General features: G+C 51.3%; 1 protein-coding gene across 3 annotated transcripts in view; it reads right to left on the bottom strand.

Annotated features, from left to right (window-relative positions):
• EYA2 (EYA transcriptional coactivator and phosphatase 2) overlaps nt 1-19,018 on the bottom strand; it is a 208,295-nt gene that overhangs the window by 110,191 nt on the left and 79,086 nt on the right. For 2 of the 3 annotated variants that reach the window (XM_055140851.1, XM_055140852.1), the window contains exons 3-4: nt 10,800-10,845; nt 1,130-1,272 (exon numbers count right to left, since the gene is read on the bottom strand). In XM_055140851.1, the coding sequence (XP_054996826.1) occupies nt 1,130-1,272; nt 10,800-10,845 (189 nt within the window). The remainder of the gene's footprint in view (nt 1-1,129; nt 1,273-10,799; nt 10,846-19,018) is intronic. The other variant, XM_055140853.1, reaches the window with a different exon arrangement.

Here is a 19,018-nt window from a genome sequence, read left to right as displayed (position 1 = left end):
TTAGGTGTGCAGACACATGGTCAGGGTGGGTGTGTTCGCTAGGGGATGCTGGTAGATGCGGGTACTGGAGTCGGGGACTTAGTCAAGCAGATGGCCATCTGCGTGTGGGTGGGCCTTATCCAATCAGGGGAAGGGCGGAATGGAACCAACATCTTGTCTGAGCACGAGACGGCTTGTGAGCAGAACAGACACTGGCTTTCCCCACCTTCAGAAACCAACCAAGAGTTGAATCTTCCCCAGGTCCTGGATCTGTCACCTTGGGGACTTGCACGTATGCCATCAGGCTCTGGGGGCGTGAGACCAGAATGACACCATTGGCTCTCGGGGACCCTTGGGTGCTGGCGGCTGATGGGGGGACATCCTGTCTCTGACACCAACAGCTCTTCACCTCTGCCGGGCCCTCCTCCACTCCCACCTGCTGCAGCATCTGAAGGATGTGGAGACAGGGGAGCCGTGCAGGGAGGGCTGGCTCCCTAAGTCCCAGGTCCGAGCATCAAGGATTGGCAGATTTGCTGCTCTACCCACCAGCCTCCCTCCTACCACCCTTCATCTTTGGAACCATCCACTGCACCAGCCTCTGGAAGAACCACAGTCCCGGGCCTGGGCCTAGCATGTCACAGTGACCCTGCATCAGCCAGATTGGTGGTGGGGGGTGCACTAGGGGATTCCCATGCACTCCTGGGAAAGGATCACATAAAACCTCCCCTGGAGGGCTGGGTGAGAGGTGGCCGACCCAATGATGCATAACCACCTTCGCTGTTGTGACCTCTGGGAGGAAGGCTGACTCAGGAAGGCACCTGGAAAGGCAGTGAGTCATCTTCCTTCTGACATCACCTGAGCACCTAGAACCAGCCATTCCTGACATCCATAGAGCTGCAGACTCCCCAACATGGGACTCATTCAAGTCCCACTTCCCCGACGCCTTGCTCTGGTCTAGAGGACTGTCTGTGTATTTGGGTGGTGTTGGGGATCAAAGCGACGGCTTCAGCTTGCAAGGCAAGAGACCTCCCGCTGAGCTCTAACCACTCTACCTCCCATCCCCCACAGGCCGCCCGGCTCATCGCTGTGCATGGAGCCGAGGTCCCAGGGTCCATGGAACACCAGGGGGTGGGCACGGGCTGGTACTCACTGTAGGAGGGGATTCCGTAGGCCTGTGCGGGCGTGGGGTAGGCCGTGTAGGGGGCAGCCTGCTGGATCCCGGCGCTGTACTGCGTCTGGCCGTAAGCGGCCATGGCCACGGGAGGCTGGCTGGGCACGACTCGAGGGCAAGACCTGTGTGGACAGATAGGAGGGTCAACCGGTCAGCCCAGCTCAGCGTGTCGCACCCCCAGCCTGGGGGTGGAGCAACACCCCGTTTCCATCTGGGAACTGGCTCAGGCCAGGACAATCAAATCCTATGTCTGCTTCCTCTTCCTGGGCATCGAAATCACATTCCCTGTGCCCCATACACACACACACACACACACACACGCACACACACACACACACACACGCACATGCACACGCACATGCACACGCACTCCATCCCAGGCCCAGCCCATGAGTCCTTCCTTGTCTTTTTGGAGCAACCCTGTGTGGTGGCCCCTGGGGAGGGTCACTGGGTGTTAAAAATAAAAAGAAAAGAAATGGCGCGCAGGCGGCGAGGCAGGTGAAGGAAGGAAGAAGGCAAAACTGGTTGCTCGATCGGTTTATTTCATGTCCATCTCTATTCTCCTCTGATTCTCCTCCTGCTTCTTTCTCCCCCATCCTACTTCATTCTCTCTCTCTCTGCCTCTCTCCCGGCTCTCGGTCTCTCTCTCGATCAGTAGATCTGGCCCCCGTGGATCTGGCCCCCATGAATCTGGCTCCGTGGATCTGGCCCCAGTGGATCTGGCGCCGTGGATCTGGCTCTGGCCCCCCAACCCACTCTTACCGCCTAGTTAAATCTCCACAGCATCAGGGGGTTGGGGCATACACATAGGTGTGGTCAGCAATAGGGTAAGGTTCTTTTCCCCAGGGGATGCTTCTCCTAGGACTTAATTCTCTTTCAGCAGGAAGACCCACCCAAGGGCAGAGTCCCATGAATGTGTTTCTCTTCTCCTCAGCCAGCAAACATATAAGAATTCATAATATTAATCATTTTGTATGGACACAATAAGAGATGCATTAAAGCTTATAGAATTGCTCTCCTGGGGCCATCTCAATCTCAGACTACAGTGCTCAGGCCAAATCAGTCTTTCCTAGCCCTGGCAGGGTCCCAGTCTCATAATTACTATTGGATCATGACAGTATTTGTCTATGATCAAGCTCTTAACTTATAGTTAAGAATTAGGCACTTTGGCCAGGCCCATCTCGATGCCAGGGTAGCACATAACTCACCGCTTGCCCTGGATCCTTCCCGTCCCACGTCGGGGACCCTACTTTGGGGTGCTAGGAACTGAGGGCAACTGAGGCTTAAGTGGAGAAAGCAGATGCCCAGGAGGGAATAGAGGCCAATTAAGTCTTAAGTTATAAAAGCATAATATTGTCTTCTTGTGTCTATACAAAAAAGACATAGCTTTAAAGTAAATTATTCAAAAGGCATAAAGAGGAGAGAAAGGCAATGTTATAATATTCAGTGTCCTAGGAAGTTCTGACCTTACCAATTAACAGAGTTTGATTAAGGGAAGAGCAGATAAACTGGTAGAATTGGTTACAGATAAACAAAAGAATGGGAGTGACTCGGGAGCACTTTGATGGGTGTGACTGATAAACCTAAGCTCCTAGTGGCAAGGGGGAAAGGACAAACCAATGATATCCAACATCTCCCCCTTTTCTGTTTACAAAATTACAAAAATTTGAAATAGAAAGAGGAACAATTCCAAACACAATACAGTCTTATAAATTGTAGTAAAATTTCAGTCCGACCCTTGGCCAGAGCAGTGCTTGTAATAGTAAAGCGTCCAATTGTCCTGCACTGTCCAAGGGTGAGGCAAGTCAGCAATGATGAGAGTCAGTTAGTCCCATTCTGAAGAAATGAAGTGTCTGTATCAAAATTGAAGAGTTGTTTCTGCAGCAGCAGCAGTAGTGGTCACAGCAATGAGTCCTAGAGGAGCAGCTATAGGAGTCTGGTGAATTTCATGAAGTACTGGATCAGGCAGGGAGCACTGGAACAGGAGCATCATAACTTCTGTCAGGAGTCTTTCAGCAGAGGGATGCAGCCATTCTCTGGTCAGGTCCACTGGCAGTAATATCTGTGCAACCTAGCTTATGTTTGGAAAAAATACTTCTTAAAGTTATTAGAGGCTTCGACCATTGGGGTTTGGTACTTCTCCACGCCTGTGGATAAAGAGACAGAGGAAAAGCTCCAATACAAATGGATATCCTAGAGAGAAATGAGAAGGTGTTCCTGTTAAAAGTCATTCTTTCCTCCTTTGGAAGCTGAGGCACCTGTGAATTCCAAGGAAAGGGTAAAAGTAAAGAATTATTAATCCAAAATATGGGGTCCTGGCGTTTTCCATTCTACAACCTGTAAAAGAAGGATACAAGGAATGCTCTTAATGTGGCCTTGTGATATGATAGAGGAGCTAGAGGCCTTTGCTGCAGGCCCTCTGATGCAAACTCCTCCTCTGGTTTCCTTGTGGCTTCCAGCTGAAATCAGCTTGGTGATGGCTTGTGACTGGAATTTGGAGGGTTGTAAAACTGCAGAGTTCTGAAAGTTAAAGCAGGCAGATGAATTCGGCTCCTGACGAAATGCAAAACGAGACTCAAAGTTTCTTGGTGGAGATATCTGTTGAAAGAAAAACATAGCCTTTTCCTCGAATGAGGAGTCTCCCTGCTATCCAATTTTTGTCAATTTTAATCTAAATAGGAGAATTAGTAGTTTCTTGAGCCTGTGCACCTTCCTGGGAATGCCTTTCAGCTGTTGTAAATGGCTCTCCTTGAGGTAAATTCAAAAATTTTAAAGAAAACAATGTCAAGGACAAGGAGTCAAACGGGGCATACCTCCCTTTTTTTTTTTTTTTTTTTTTTTTAAAACTGCTCAAGTCATGATCCAGTAAGACCAGCACGAGATCTGATATGAGTAACAAAGGAAAAGGAAAAAAAAATTCAGAGCACTTTTGTAAGACAGCTTGTAGCTGCTGAAGCAATTTTTGAACTATAGTGTTTGATGCATTTAAAGACAGTCATAATACCAGGGAAGAAACCAACAACATAAACTGAGTTTGAGATTATATTAGCCAGCCCTGGAATATGGGAGAAACCCATATGAAGTTCCAATGTGAATATGAAGAAACCAATGTGGCAAGTTATGGCCCTCATTGGAAGCTCTTTTCTGATATCCAGAATAACCTGCTTCATAACTATGCACACACACACACACAAGCAGAAGTATCCTAGTGACAATGCCTTCTGTCCCTCACCAGACTCAGCATCTATAGTGGCTGAGTGGGTGAGCACCCAGGAATGAGGCATCTTTGTGCCTCCTGGGTCAATAAGCAATTGCCGAGTGGGAGAATAACCACGTACCCACTGGCCCTGAAGCCGTTTTCCCAGAGGTGGCATCTCATGAACTAGAAGTGGGAGTTCACTTCCCCAAAAATAAAAACGTACCAGCCTGAATCTTTGAATAACCTTTCTTGGAACTGGCACATCACCACAGGTTCTGATAAGAAGCCTGAGATTTGGTTGTCCAGACTGAGTTCCTGGCAGATGATCTTGGGAATTGAGACTAGAAACTAGACAAGGCTTTCTCCACCTCTGGCCTGACTGAGGCCTCTCAGGGTAGGTGAGCCCTTTTACACAGAGTTCTGCTCGGTTAGCCAGTGCAAATTCACCAACAGACACAGCTCTTTGATTCCAAAGTTCCTTGCTTTTATCCTGGCTCAAAACCTGTTGCGCATTAGGTACAGAACTCAGCTCCGCATATCCCATACTCGGGATAGCTTCCTGTTCCCTGAACTCAGCCGCTTGTCGCTGAGATTCTAGATGCACTCCATGAGTGGAGTCAGAGATTGGAGACGCCTTTACTTTCACTGTCAGGAAATCCTCCAGACAACCATGAAAACCTGATGTGCTGCTTGCAAGGTTCACTTGAGCAAGCTCCCTTTCTACCTGGGGGCTCAAATCTTGTCCCTTTACTTCAGAATTTAATGTGTAGGGACTCTGGGTGAGGCAGATGGTAACTGTATCAGGACAGGGAATATCCAAGGCATTGCTCCCTGCCGTGGCTGGTTGCAGTGAATCTACGGACTGGAGCTCTGAAGCTCCATACTGGGGAGAAGGGCTGCAGCTGGGAACATCCCCTGATTTTGCGGGGCCTGGGGCTGGCCCCACTGCAAGTTTCCCGAATTGGGGTCAGCAGCCACACCAAGATTGGAGGGACAATCTCTGGCCCAATGATTTCCTGTACGGCATCGTGGACAAGGTCCAGGTGGCGCTCTCACAGTGGCACGGTTTGGAGGTGCCCTGCAGTCCTTGCGGAAGTGGCCTGATCTCCCACAATTAAAACATTTACCCTTATCTTGCCTCTGAATGGCATAGACCTCAACAGCATTAATACGTGCTTGATGTTTGATAGAACCAACATTCCTACATGCCTTCAAGTATCCCATAATATCCTCCTTCTCCTTAATGGGGAGCAAAATGGCCTGGCAATCCTCATTAGCATTTTCAAAGGCCAATTGTTTGGACAAAAGCTCCTGAGTTTCCTTTCCCTTCACCTGCTTTTCTATGGCTTCCATCAGTCTCCCTATGAAGTCTGCATAAGGTTCTGAGACTCCCTGAATAATCTTTGTATAGCTTCCCTTGAATTCAGCATCTGCATCAATCCTCTCCCAGGCCCACAAAGCGGCGTCGCGGACATGAGCAAACACAGCACAAGGCAAGGTGACTTGCTTTTTAGGGTCGTGCCATTTCCCTTCACCTATTAACATCTCATAAGTCAATTTAATCCCTGAAAATTTTCGTCCAGCGTGGCCTAGGCTCTGTAGTTTTGCCTTGGCCTCATCACTGAACCACATCCTCCACTGCATATACTGAGAAGGGCTTAAGCACGTCTTAGCAACCACGTGAAAATCTTGAGGTACCCAATGAGCCTTTTTGCTCCAGCCTGTAAGATACTCCTTACAGTACGGAGATGTAGGTCCGTACAAGGCACAGGCCTTTTTAAAATTACTGAGTGAGTCCATTCCTAACCCTTCATAAGATGGAGACTGATTTTCCTCTAGCTGGATGGGAAAAAAGAGACGGAGCTCATGGGGTCTGGGTGGAATTGACCATTTACGGTCGAGAGGTCTCAGCTGTAAGCTTCTGTCGGGAGCATGTCCCGAGCGACCTGGAGGCCGCTTGGTTGAAGGGCGGCGGCTTCTGTGAGAAGCCTCCTCTACCAAGACGCTCTCAGACTCAGAATCTGAGGAAGTGGTAGCTGGCTCATCATACCCATCACTTTCCTCTGATTCACTAGAAGTGGAGTCATACAAGGGAGATGGTGGTCTCTCTGGTCTAACGTCAGTAGAGAACGTTAATTCTTCAGTGGCAGAGTGATTTTTGCTCTGAGAACGTGTCTGCACTGGAAACGCCTTGAGCTGCTTTCGGGGTTTGGGTACGGGAGCAGCCACGCATTGAGCAGCAGGCTTCTTTCTAGGCTTGGGTATGGAAGGAGCTGAGGGTAAGGCTCTCTCCGTAGTAGAAACTTTCTTTACTTCATCCTCAAATTTAAAATCCTCTCTGTTTAACTCCTGAGGAAAGCCTCCCATAGCATGTCTAATTTCCTCCTCCTCGGAGGTATCTTCCAAAGCTTTGAGAATGGAATTAATGATTTCCCAAGTTACCCAGAATTGTTTGGGGATTTTAGCCCCTCCTTTAAATTCCTTAAAGACATTATCCTTAATTTTTTCCCAAACCTTAGGCTCTAAAGTACCCTTATCTGAAAACCAGGGATGAAACTTATAGACAATTTTTAGGCAGGACCGGAGTTGGTCCCGAGAAACACGATGCCCAGTTCTCTTTGCAAAATGCTTAATTAATTCAATAAAAAACTTGCCACGTTCAGTTTTGCACGAAAAATTTTGAGTGGACTTCTCGCGGCACTGTTTTTGTCCCATCTTACTGGGGCAGTAAGTCTAGTATTTTAATTCACTGCACCACAAAATTCTGTTCTCCCACCAAACTTTTCTAGAGTGGAGTTCTACCGAACTCTATTCTTACCTTTAGTTGTACACTGGTTGGAGGTTCGTGCACGCACAGGGACGCCAGTTGTTAAAAATAAAAAGAAAAGAAAGGGCGCGGGCGAGGGAAGGGACACCTCACCACACCGAGCCAGGCACAGGGCCTAGGGCAGCAGCCGTCTCTCCCGCCACCCGAGTTCGGTAGCCTCCAGCCGCTTCCCCCACCCCGGGGAGGTTGATGGCGAAGATGTGGCAGGCGAAGGAAGGAACGGAGCCAAGATGGTTGGTCTCACTTGCAGTTTATTCCAATCTTCCCTCTATACACTCTCCTCTGGAACTCTCCCTTGCCCCCTCATACAGCTACCTTAAATCTCCCCGTCCCCCAGCAGCCTGGGGCTTATCTAAAGGTGTGGTTACAATCCATAGGGGGTATAGTTCTATCTCTCAGGGGAATGCCTTCACTAGGACAGAATCTCTCTTTCAGCAGGAAGACCCACCCAAGGGCAGAGTCCCATGAATGTGTTTCTCTTCTCCTCAGCCAGCAAACATATAAGAATTCATAATATTAATCATTTTGTATGGACACAATAAGAGATGCATTAAAGCTTATAGAATTGCTCTCCTGGGGCCATCTCAATCTCAGACTACAGTGCTCAGGCCAAATCAGTCTTTCCTAGCCCTGGCAGGGTCCCAGTCTCATAATTACTATTGGATCATGACAGTATTTGTCTATGATCAAGCTCTTAACTTATAGTTAAGAATTAGGCACTTTGGCCAGGCCCATCTCGATGCCAGGGTAGCACATAACTCACCGCTTGCCCTGGATCCTTCCCGTCCCACGTCGGGGACCCTACTTTGGGGTGCTAGGAACTGAGGGCAACTGAGGCTTAAGTGGAGAAAGCAGATGCCCAGGAGGGAATAGAGGCCAATTAAGTCTTAAGTTATAAAAGCATAATATTGTCTTCTTGTGTCTATACAAAAAAGACATAGCTTTAAAGTAAATTATTCAAAAGGCATAAAGAGGAGAGAAAGGCAATGTTATAATATTCAGTGTCCTAGGAAGTTCTGACCTTACCAATTAACAGAGTTTGATTAAGGGAAGAGCAGATAAACTGGTAGAATTGGTTACAGATAAACAAAAGAATGGGAGTGACTCGGGAGCACTTTGATGGGTGTGACTGATAAACCTAAGCTCCTAGTGGCAAGGGGGAAAGGACAAACCAATGATATCCAACAACTGGGGACACCAGCGGGCCTCTGAGTCAGTCTGAGCGCATGGCCCTTGCATGCTCCCCAATGACCACTGGAGAGTCTGTGGCTGGAAGCCAACCTTTGTTGGGGTGAGTCACAGAGACCACCTGACCCCACTCCCTCCGGGCCCCCTGCTGGCTGAGCTCTGACAGCTGCGGTGCGCCCATGGCCTCGAGGGAGCTGAACCGTGGAGCTATTTTCTGGAATTCTAAGAGCATGTTCTCATACCTTCCCTCCTCCTCTTGGGCTACCACCATGATTCACGGCTGGGAACTTGCTCCAAAATGCACAAGAAACTCGTGAAAGCAGGAGGCCCGGGGTGCACCGAGGCCCCCACGCTGGGACGTGTCCAGAAGTGGACCCAGTGGGCAGTGCGTGGCCAAGCTGAGACCTGTATCTGCAGATGTTCTTACATTACACCTGTCCCTCGGAAACGGGGGAGAAACCTGAAACCATCAACGGCTGCTTCTCAGCACAACCAATTCTGCAGCCTGAACGCGAACACTCGCCTTGCACGGGGGAGACCCTGAGTGCCCTCCCAGCACCACAGAACAAAGCCCAAAGCAACCCACAATTTCTCCTCCTGGGATTAGAGAGGGATGAGACAAAACGGACTCTGAAGCTTCCTAACTCCGAGGTCAGAAAGTCGTTTTATCTCACAAAACCTCACAGCACCCCGAAACCTTGGGAGAAAGAAGCCAGCAGACAAGGTTAGGTTAGGGTTCAGGTTCAGGTGAGGGTTGGGCTGAGGGTAGGAGTAGGTTAAGGTTAGAGTTAGGGTTAGGATTTGGGTTTGGTTAGAGTTAGGGTTAGGGTGATGGTTGGTTTGAGGTGGGTTAGGATTGGGTTAGGGTTAAGGTTGGGTTAGAACTATGGTTTGGTTGGAATTAGGGCTCGGTTCATGGTTGGCTTAGGGAGGGTTAGGGTTAGGCTTAGGGTTGGGTTAGGGTTAATTTAGGGTTAGGTTGAGAGTTAGGGTTTGGCGTAGGGCTGGGCTTAGGGCTAGTGTTAGTGTCTGGGTTAGTTTTGGGTTGGGCTTGGGTTGGGTTAGGGTTAAATTTGGGTTACGATTAGGATTAAGGTTAGGTTTAGAATTAGGATTAAGTTCAGGGCTAGGGTTAAGGTTAGGGTTAGTGTCAGTGTCTAGATTAGTTTTAGGTTAGGTTAGGGTTAAGTTTGAGTGAGGGTTAGGACTGGGTTAGGGATAGGGTTAGGGTTAGGGTTAAGGTTAGTATAAAGGCTTGGATTAATTATGGGTTAGGGTTAGGGATGGGGCTAGGGTTAGGGATGGGGTTAGGGTTAGGGTTAGGGTTAGGGATAGGGTTAGGGATGGGGTTAGGGTTAGTGATAGGGTTAGGGTTAGGTTCCGGTTAGTGTAGCATTTGGACCAATGATGGGGTGTTGAGCCTCTTCGAACTTTCAGCTGCGTCTGTGTCCATATGAGCTCTGTCCTGGACTCAGAGTTGTCCCCACTCCTAAGGTTGTTGTTGGTCTTTTTGCTTGCTTGCTTTCTGGCCACATCCAGTGGCACTCAGAACTTACTCCTGATTCTGTGCTCGGGGATCACTCCTGTCTGTCCTGGGGGGCTATATGGGAACCTGGGTTGGCCACGTGCAAGACAAGTGTCCTACCCTACACTATTGCTCCACCCTGAGTTTCTTGGACGGATCCTGGATCCAGGGAGGAGCTTGGGGTCAATAGTAGCAACTGGGGGACACTCTCCATTTGAGAAGGACTTCACAGGGTACGGGGAATATGCTTTTATGTAACGGGGGTGTTAAGCCACATCAGCCTGGGAAGCTTTGCCGTTGTGAAGGAGGGTCCTTAAACCCTGGGTCCCTCCTTAACGGCGGGAAGAGTAGCAGCTCCCGAAGGACGGGCACCTGCCCCCAGACTGTGCTTCCGTCTCTAATTTCCCACCTCTTGCCCCGCTAATGCTGGACGCTCTCAGCCCCGGGCACTGCATCTCATTTCTCTCCTGTGCTTTGGGGCTTTGGACAGGGCGGGGGATGCTCGAGCAGGAAGAAGGGATCAGAGGAGGGAGCAGGAGAGAGGGAGGACAAGAGGCCATGAAGAGAAGGCAAGGGACTGGAAGGGGAGGGGAAGGCAGAGGAGGGGAAGGGGAGAGAGAGGGATGGACGGAGGACCTGAGTAATCTGCAGAGGAGGAGGAGGAAGGGAAGAAAGAAACAGCCAAAGACACCCTCAGACCTCCGTTCTGGAACTTTCCGCCCCCGTTTAGTTCATTCCTGGGGAAGGCATCTGGAGTGGCCCCTCTTCCGGATGGGGCGGAGTGAGGCCCAGAGCGACATGTTGGAGGTCACTCTGAGGTCCCAGTGAGGGCTGGCTTGGGGGTCTCTGCCTTCCAGAGGGTCTGGGGCAGGGGGGATCAGTGCAGGAGCAGGGCCTGGTGGGTACTTACCGGGCAAGGGGCTGGGGGTTGCTCGGGGAGGCCGACGTGGTGCTGTCTGCAGGGAGAAAGGGACACGTGAGGGTCTCTGCGGGCAGAACCATGGCCTGCCCACACACGTACCCCGAGGAGGACGCCAGCCTGTGGGAGCAAGTCTCTGGGTGGGGCCCCCGAGCTCCAGGTCTCCCTCAGCCTCTGCATCTGAGGCACAGGAGACCCATTTCTTTTATTTTAATTAATTAATTAATTAATTTTAATGAATCATTGGGAGATACATTTACAGACTTACAAACTTTCTTTTTCTTTTCTTTTCTTTTTTTTTTTTTTTGCTTTTTGGGTCACACCCGGCATTGCACAGGGGTTACCTCCTGTCTTTGCACTCAGGAATTACTCCTGGCGGTGCTCAGGGGACCATATAGGATGCTGGGAATCGAACCCGGGTCGGCCGAGTGCAAGGTAAATGCCCTACCCGCTATGCTATTGCTCCAGCCCCTACAGACTTACAAACTTTCATGATCGTGTTTCAGTGAAACAATGTTCGATACCCATCCCTCCACCAGTGCCCATTCTCCACCACCAATGTTCCCAGTTTCCCTCCCGCCACCCCCACCCCTTCCCGCCCCCTGCCTCTGTGGCAGGCACATTCCCTCTTACTCTCTCTCTCCTTTTGGGTGTTATGGTTTGCAATATAGGTGACAAGCAGCCATCATGTCTGGTCCATAGTCTACTTTCAGCAGGCATCTACTATCCCGAGCGGTCCCTCAACCATCATTTACTTAGTGCTCCTCCCTCCATCCCACCTACCTTTTCCCCCAGAGCATGAGATCGGTTTCCAAGCCATGGGGCAATCCCCCTGACCCTTATTTCAACTGTCCTTAGGTGTTAGTCTCCTATTATGTTACTTTATATTCCACAAATGGGTGCAGTCATTCTGGGTCTGTCCCTCTCTTTCTGACTCATTTCACTTAGCATGATGCTCTCCACATTGATCCACTCATATGAAAATTTCATGATTTTATTTTATCTAACAGCTGCATATGGGCTGGAGCGATAGCGTAGTGGGTAGGGTGTTTGCCTTACACGCGGCCGACCCGGGTTCGATTCCTCTGCCCCTCTCGGAGAGCCCAGCAAGTTACTGAGAGTATCTCGTCCACATGGCAGAGCCTGGCAAGCTAGCCATGGTGCATTCAATATGCCAAAAACAGTAAAAAGTCTCACAATGGAGACATTACTGGTGCCCACTCGAGCAAAACAATGTGCAACGGGGACAGTGACAGATGTACCAAAGTTTCTTTAACCAGTCATCCTTTCTCAAGCACATGGGTTTTTTGAGACCCATTTCTGAGTCCAACTTTACCACCTGGGTCATCAGACACTGGTACTCTGGTTGGGGGGGGGCACATGGAAGGCCTCTTGGGAAGTGGGGAGAAATCTCACAGGGATGCACGTGGGTGAAATGAGATGATGACGAGGAGGGTGATGCAGTCGCCGGGTGCCCAGCTCTCAGGAGGTGCCAAGGTGTTGTCTAAACATGTGCCGGGTGCGGGGCTGGAGTGATGGCACAGTGGGTAGGGCGTTTGCCTTGCACACGGCTGACCCAGGTTCCATTCCCAGCATCCCATAGGGTCCCCTGAGCACCACCAGGGGTAATTCCCGAGTGCAGAGCCAGGAGTGTCCCCTGTGCATCGCCGGGTATGACCCAAAAGCCAAAAAAAAAAAAAAGCAAACACGTGCCGGGTGACTTCCACACTCTGGTCACCCCACCAGGCCATGCAGCTCTTTGCAGAGAGGCTGGGGGTCTGGACAAGGGGGGGCCTGGCTCCTGGGCTTGTCTTGGGATGATGACATTGCAGCTCGTGGTGACCCCAACAGCGTGAGTGTCTATTCGTAGTGTCACGGTGGCCAGGCCAGCTGCCGTGGCCCCAGCTGTGTCTCATGTCCCCTCAGGAGGCACAGGGAGGCAGGTGACCCCACACCCTAACCCCCCTTCGTGCTGATGAATAGATGGGGTTCCGAAGGCCCAGGGCCCTGCTTGACCCACACCGCCAGTGCATGGGAACTGGGCTGGATGCCCAGGCTCCCCCGACCCCGATGACCCCCTTGCCGGACCCGGCTGTGAGTCCTGTGTGAGGGTGACAGCAGGAAGCAGTTGAGGTGGCAGAAGAGACACATCAGCCACCTTTGCCACAGGTAGACAGACAGGACAGCACGCAAGCTGCAGGCGTGAAAACAGGGGTGGCTGAGGGGGGGCGGTTTGCACCTTCCAGGTATGAGATTTTGACATGTGCCACACAGGAAAGAATGTTAAACAGTGGTGCCCACTGCAGGAAAGCCCTGGCACCCAGTGGGGCCCCTCGGCGCATCCTTCCCTCCCTGCACTGACTCCTCCCAGGACCAGAGGAGGGACCAGCTCAACCTTACGGGAAAGCCCATGTTCAGATTCGAGTGTTCCTAGGCATGCAAAGGCTACTGAATTAAACATCTCTGAATATGTTTAATAAATATGCAAATATTCACCGACTCCAAAGCCCACAGAAACATTCCTACGGGCTCTGAGGCACGCGGGGCTCACGGGGCCGGGAGCAACCCCTCGCCTCCACCCCCTTCAGCGGCCTGATCTGCATGTGTGCGAGGGTGGGAGTGGGGGTCCCCAAACTGCAGCCCTGGAGGGGGCGGCCTGCCTGCCTACAAGTCTGTGAGTCCCCTCAGCACTCGCAGGTGGGTGAGCAACAGCCTTTCGTCAGTGCTGAGAGATCTTCCACGGCGGAATGCAAGATTTTCAAAAGACACAGATTTGTTCTTTTTTTTTTTTAATATTTTTGCTTTTTGGGTCACACCCGGCGATGCACAGGGATTACTCCTGGCTCTGCACTCAGGAATTACTCCTGGCGGTGCTCAGGGGACCATATGGGATGCTGGGACTCGAACCCGGGTTGGCCCCATGCAAGGCAAATGCCCTACCCGCTGTGCTGTCGCTCCAGCCCCAGATTTGTTCTTTTAACTGGCGTAATGTGTGACTTTCTCACTCGTGCCCCTCGGAAGAGTGCTGAGCCATGAGTCCCGGGGGCAGAGATGACGCCCCCCAGATCTTGGACCCAGTCAGTGAATGCCCCAGGTAGGAGGGTGTCCAGCAGGTGGCCAAATCTTTGCATTGTTCCAGCTGAAATTTCTCAACCTGTGGGTGCCACAGAGCTTTCCCAATGGATTCTCACGGTGACCCCGACGGCTGAGTCTGCATGGTGAGAAGCTCACAGCCAGACCCTCTCCTCCCAGCCCCTCCTGCCCTGGATCAAGGCGGGCACCTAGAACGGAGCAGCTGGCGCTCACTCGGGGAGGGACAGAGATTCTCTCCCAGTTGTTTCTGACTCTGAAACCCTAAGGCTCCTCCTTCCCCCCAGCTCCTTAGGGATGGTTAGAGGTTAAGGGATGTTAAGCTAAACAGTTAAGCCAGGGCCTCTGGGATATGTGTATTTGTCCATCGATCCATCCACCCATCCATCCATCCACCCACTCATCCATCCATCCATCCACCACTCACCCATCCATCCATCCACTCATCTACTCTTCCATTCACCCACTCATTCATCCATGTACCCATCCATTGTCCATCTACCTATCTATTTATCCATCTACTCGTTTATCCTTGCACTCCCATGCTTCAATCCATCCATCCACCTACTCATACATCCATGCATCCCTCCATTCATCCACTCATTCATCCATCTACGCATCCATTGTCCGTCCATCCATCCATCCATCCATCCATCCATTCATCCATCCATCTATCCAACCATCCATCCATCCATCCATCCATCCATCCATCCATCCATCCATCCATCCATCCATCCCTTGTCTACAGGTGCCAGGCATATGCTAGGAACCAGGTTCCAACAGTAAGTGAAAACATTCCCAGTCCTTATGCTACTTCCTGTCTAACAGAAGAGATGGATGGCAAACAAATATTCACACAAAGAAAACCTCGATGACAGCTACAAGAAGAGGCCAAGAGAGGGAGGGTAGTATCCCCTCACCCAGTGATGTGCTCAAGATTCACTCCAGGATCTTATTAAAATGAGATTCCAAATCTGCAGTCCCAGGTGAGGCTGATGGGATTATCTCGAAGCCACATTTTGAGTAATTAGAGTTTAGACTACGGTTAACACAGACCCACAAACAAGTCAAACATCGCACATCTCTATTCCAGAAATTATGCATGCATACTGGAGCCAAGAAGGTAACGGGTACAAATGACCGAAGTGTAAGGTCTAGTTTCAATATGAGAAATTAAAGTATTAAAGGTGCATGCGGTGTGTGTGTGTGTGTGTGTGTGTGTGTGTGTGTGTATGTGTGTGTGTGTGTGTGTGTGTAAGAACTTGCCCAAGGATACATACACCCCATTCAATCGACCATTCATCCATTCAAACAATGTCTCAGAGGCCTGCACCACCCCCCAGGGGCCAATATACAAGCCCCAAGCCCAGCCCTTGTTTTCTCCAAAGGAAGCAGTGGATTGAATGGACGCGGTCACGCTCACATCCTCATGGAAAGAGCTGTGGTGGACCAGGTGTCTGAGGGTCTGGTTTCCTCACCTGCAGAACAGGGGAACCCCTGCACCAGCCAGACACCTGCCCAATGGTAATCGCGGGCGGGCGTGGTGCTTCTTAGCTTCTGAGCCCGGGGGAGGGGGGAGGGAGGGGGCGCTGCTTAGGCCCATTAAATCTGAGAGCCTTGTGTGAATGTTCACACATTTTCCACTCTCACTGGGAGGATTAGGAAGCTAATGATTCTGAAAACAGCCCATGTTAATTGGACCCCCTGGAGCCGCTTCTAATGGGTCCACCTGGATTTCCCTGGAGATGAGACAATTTCCAGTGTCTAGAGTAGAACCAGAGACAGAACCAGCTTTCTGTGTGGGTGGGCTTGCGGCTCTCGGACCCGGACCCCACCAGGGACAGGAGCAGCAGGAGGGAGCCGCTCTCCTGGTCAGAAGCGTGAGCGCCACGGAGTGGCCGAGTGCCCATCAACACATCATTCATCTTTTTGGGGGAAGGACGGGGTGCCTGAAAGGAATGGGTTTCTCATGTTCTGGAACTCAAGGAGCTAAAAGGGGTCCAGGAAACACTCCCTCTTCGACCTGAACCACTACAGATTGATTTGGAGTCCTCAAAAGGTGCTCTAAGCGCTAACTTTTCATTTCCGGAACTGGGTTGCCGCCATCCTTGCAGAATGAAGTTCCTGCAAGCTGAATCGAAGGGAAACGGGTGCAGGTAGCCTGGCCTGGCCATGGCGTAGAAGGCGACTCTGAAGTGGGAAAAGTCTGCCCAGGAGACGTTCCTCCACCCTCGAGGGCGCAGGCAGGATGGAGGGCTGTGCCTTTTTGGCGAAGAGGGGATTGGGAACACCCTCAACACCTGCCTCCCCGCCAGCCCAGCTGGCTGTGCTGTCTGTCGGCGTGGGCAGGGAGGGAGGCTCAGTAGCTCAGACCCCACAGACCCGCTCAAGTCACAAAGGAGCTGACTCTGGCTCCTCAAGCGAGGACCTGGGCAATGGGCAAAGTTCTAGAAGTGGGTCGAAACCCACTTCCAGCCTCAGGCTGGAAACAGGAACTCTGAAACCACGAGGAAGACCTGGGCCTGCCTCACTGAAGTGTCAGGGAGTGGAGGTCTGAGAAAGGGCCTGGGGTTGGCCCTTTTTGGAAGCACTCAAGGGGATGAGACGGAGCCTCTACATTGGCAAGGTTGACGTGCATTTTATTTTTATTATTTTTTTAAATTATTAATTTTTAAAAATTGAGTCACTGTGAGATACAGAGTCACAAAGCGCTGATGATCGGGTTTCAGTCATACAGTGTCCCAACACCTGTTCCTCCCAAGGATACTTCCACCACCAGTGTCCCCAGTTTCCCTCCTGCCTCCCTGCTTGCCCCCATAGCCTGCCTCTGGCATGCTCTCTCTCTCTCTCTCTCTCTCTCTCTCTCTCTCTCTCTTTCTCTCTCTCTGTCTCTCTCCTTTTGGGCATTATGGTTTGGAACACACATACTGTGAGGTTATCAGGTTTGTTCCTTTACCTACTTTCAGCCCACATCTCCTGTCCAGAACAATCCCTTCCAACCATCACTGTCATCGTGGTCCCTTCTCTGCACTTAATTAATTTATTTATTTGCTTTTTTGGGTCACACCCAGTGATGCACAGGTGTTACTCCTGGCTCATGCACTCAGGAATTACTCCTGGTGGTGCTCGGGGGACCATATGGGATGCTGGGAATCGAACCTGGGTCTGCCATGTGCAAGGCAAATGCCCTACCCACCGTGCTATCACTCCAGCCCCCCTTTTTTTGCTTTTGGGGTCACACCCAGCGATGCACAGGGATTACTCCTGGCTCTGCACTCAGTAATTATTTCGGCGGTGCTCGGGGGACCATATGGGATGCTGGGAATCGAACCTGGGTCGGCTACATGCAAGGCAAATGTCCTACCCGCTGTGCTGTCGCTCCAACCCCAGCCCTGAAGTTTTAAAGTTAACATTCACTTAAAGTTTTCTATGATTCTTTATGACCATCCTATTCATCCTCTTAGATCCCTGTCCACCCACCATTCCTCCAGCTGGGCATCCCTGTCCCTCCATATCCATCCATCCATTTCCAAATGCCCAGGCCCCCTCCTCCCTCCCTCCACCCATCCATCATCCACCCACCTGAAACCCATATCATCCAGCCTCTCCCATCCGTGAATCCACCCAATCCACCTGTGCATTAACCCTTCCACCCATCCAAATAGCCATTCAGTCATTTATCTACCCCCCTACAAATAATTGTAGGGCTCTAACCACCAGCCAGGCACTGAGCCCACTGGGCTAGGCAGGCACAGAGATGTAGGTGTAAGAGTGTCATTTGTGGAACATAAAATAACATACTATGAGACGGACACCCAAGGACAGTAGACACAAGGGCCAGGAATATTGCCCCAGAGTTGGAAGCCTGCCTCATGAACTGGGGGAGAAGGCAGCTGGGATAGAGAAGGGGTCACTAAGTCAATGATGGTTGGAGGGATCGTTCGGGATGGGAGATGTGTGCTGGAAGTAGATAAAGGAAAAAACATGATGGCCTCTCAGTATCTGTATTGCAAACCATAATGCCCCAAAGGAGAGAGAGAGAGTGTGGGGGAAACCATCTGCCATGGAGGCAGGGGGAGGGTTGGAAAGGGGGGAGAATACTGGGGGCATTGGTGGTAGAGGATGTGCACTGGTGGAGGGATGGGTGTTTGATCATGGTATGATTGAAACTCAAACAAGAAAGCTTGTAACTGTATCTTACAGTGATTCAATTAAAAAAAAAGTACATGAGAACATGGGTAGGAATATGCTAGCATCAGCGCCGTGCTGGGGGTGCAGTGTCTACCATAATGGTCTCAACCTTGGGTGTTTTGGGACTTTCAGATTTTAAAACTTCCCACTGCCTGGGCCACACTCCTGAACCGTGAACAGACTCACTGGGGGTGGGGGGCAGGGCTGTGGGGGAGGGGGGCTGGTCTTTAGCGTGCGAGAGGGATATCAGGGTGCAGCCAGGCTCAAAGCCAGTGCTGGACCCTAGTTCCTAAAATGAGGTAGGTCCCCGGGGCAGCCGCATCAGAATGACCCGAGACTTTAGACGTGCCGTTTCGCTGGCCCCAAGCCCAGTCAGTATCGACCCATCAATGCTGACAGTGGGGCCAGCAACTAAACGGCTAACCAGCCCTCCTGGATAACTACGGGGCCCCAGGGAGCCCCCAGAAACTCATCAACTGCATAGACTCTCGGGCTGCTCAGAGATTGCAATGAACAGGGGTCCCAGGTGGTCTCTGGACACACAGGAGGGAGAAACACCTCGTGAGCCCCCACTGACTTTCACTCTGTTCCTGTCCTCAGGCTGACCTGTACAATAGCACGGGAAGTGCATGTTCTGGCCCCTAGTGGATCCCGGCCCCACACGCGGTCCCCCGGCATGGTCTGGAGAGATGCTGAGTACAGCCAAGAGTGAGCCCTGAGCACCACCCGGTGAGGCTCAGCACCCCTCCCTCCTCAAGTGTTGCACTGGGGGAGCCACGCAGACCCCAGCCTCGGGGTCACACCAGTCTGGCCAGTCTCATGCCACAAGACGGGGTCTCTCTGATGGCACCTTGGTGGGCGTGACCCGGTGTTGGAGATCCGGCAGGTACCCGGACCTTGGCCTGGCCTTGGTTTGGATCTTGGTTTGG

The sequence above is a fragment of the Sorex araneus genome, chromosome 5 (assembly GCF_027595985.1).
Source record: "Sorex araneus isolate mSorAra2 chromosome 5, mSorAra2.pri, whole genome shotgun sequence".
Lineage (NCBI taxonomy): Eukaryota > Metazoa > Chordata > Mammalia > Eulipotyphla > Soricidae > Sorex > Sorex araneus.
This window is presented reverse-complemented; position numbering and strand designations above follow the sequence as displayed.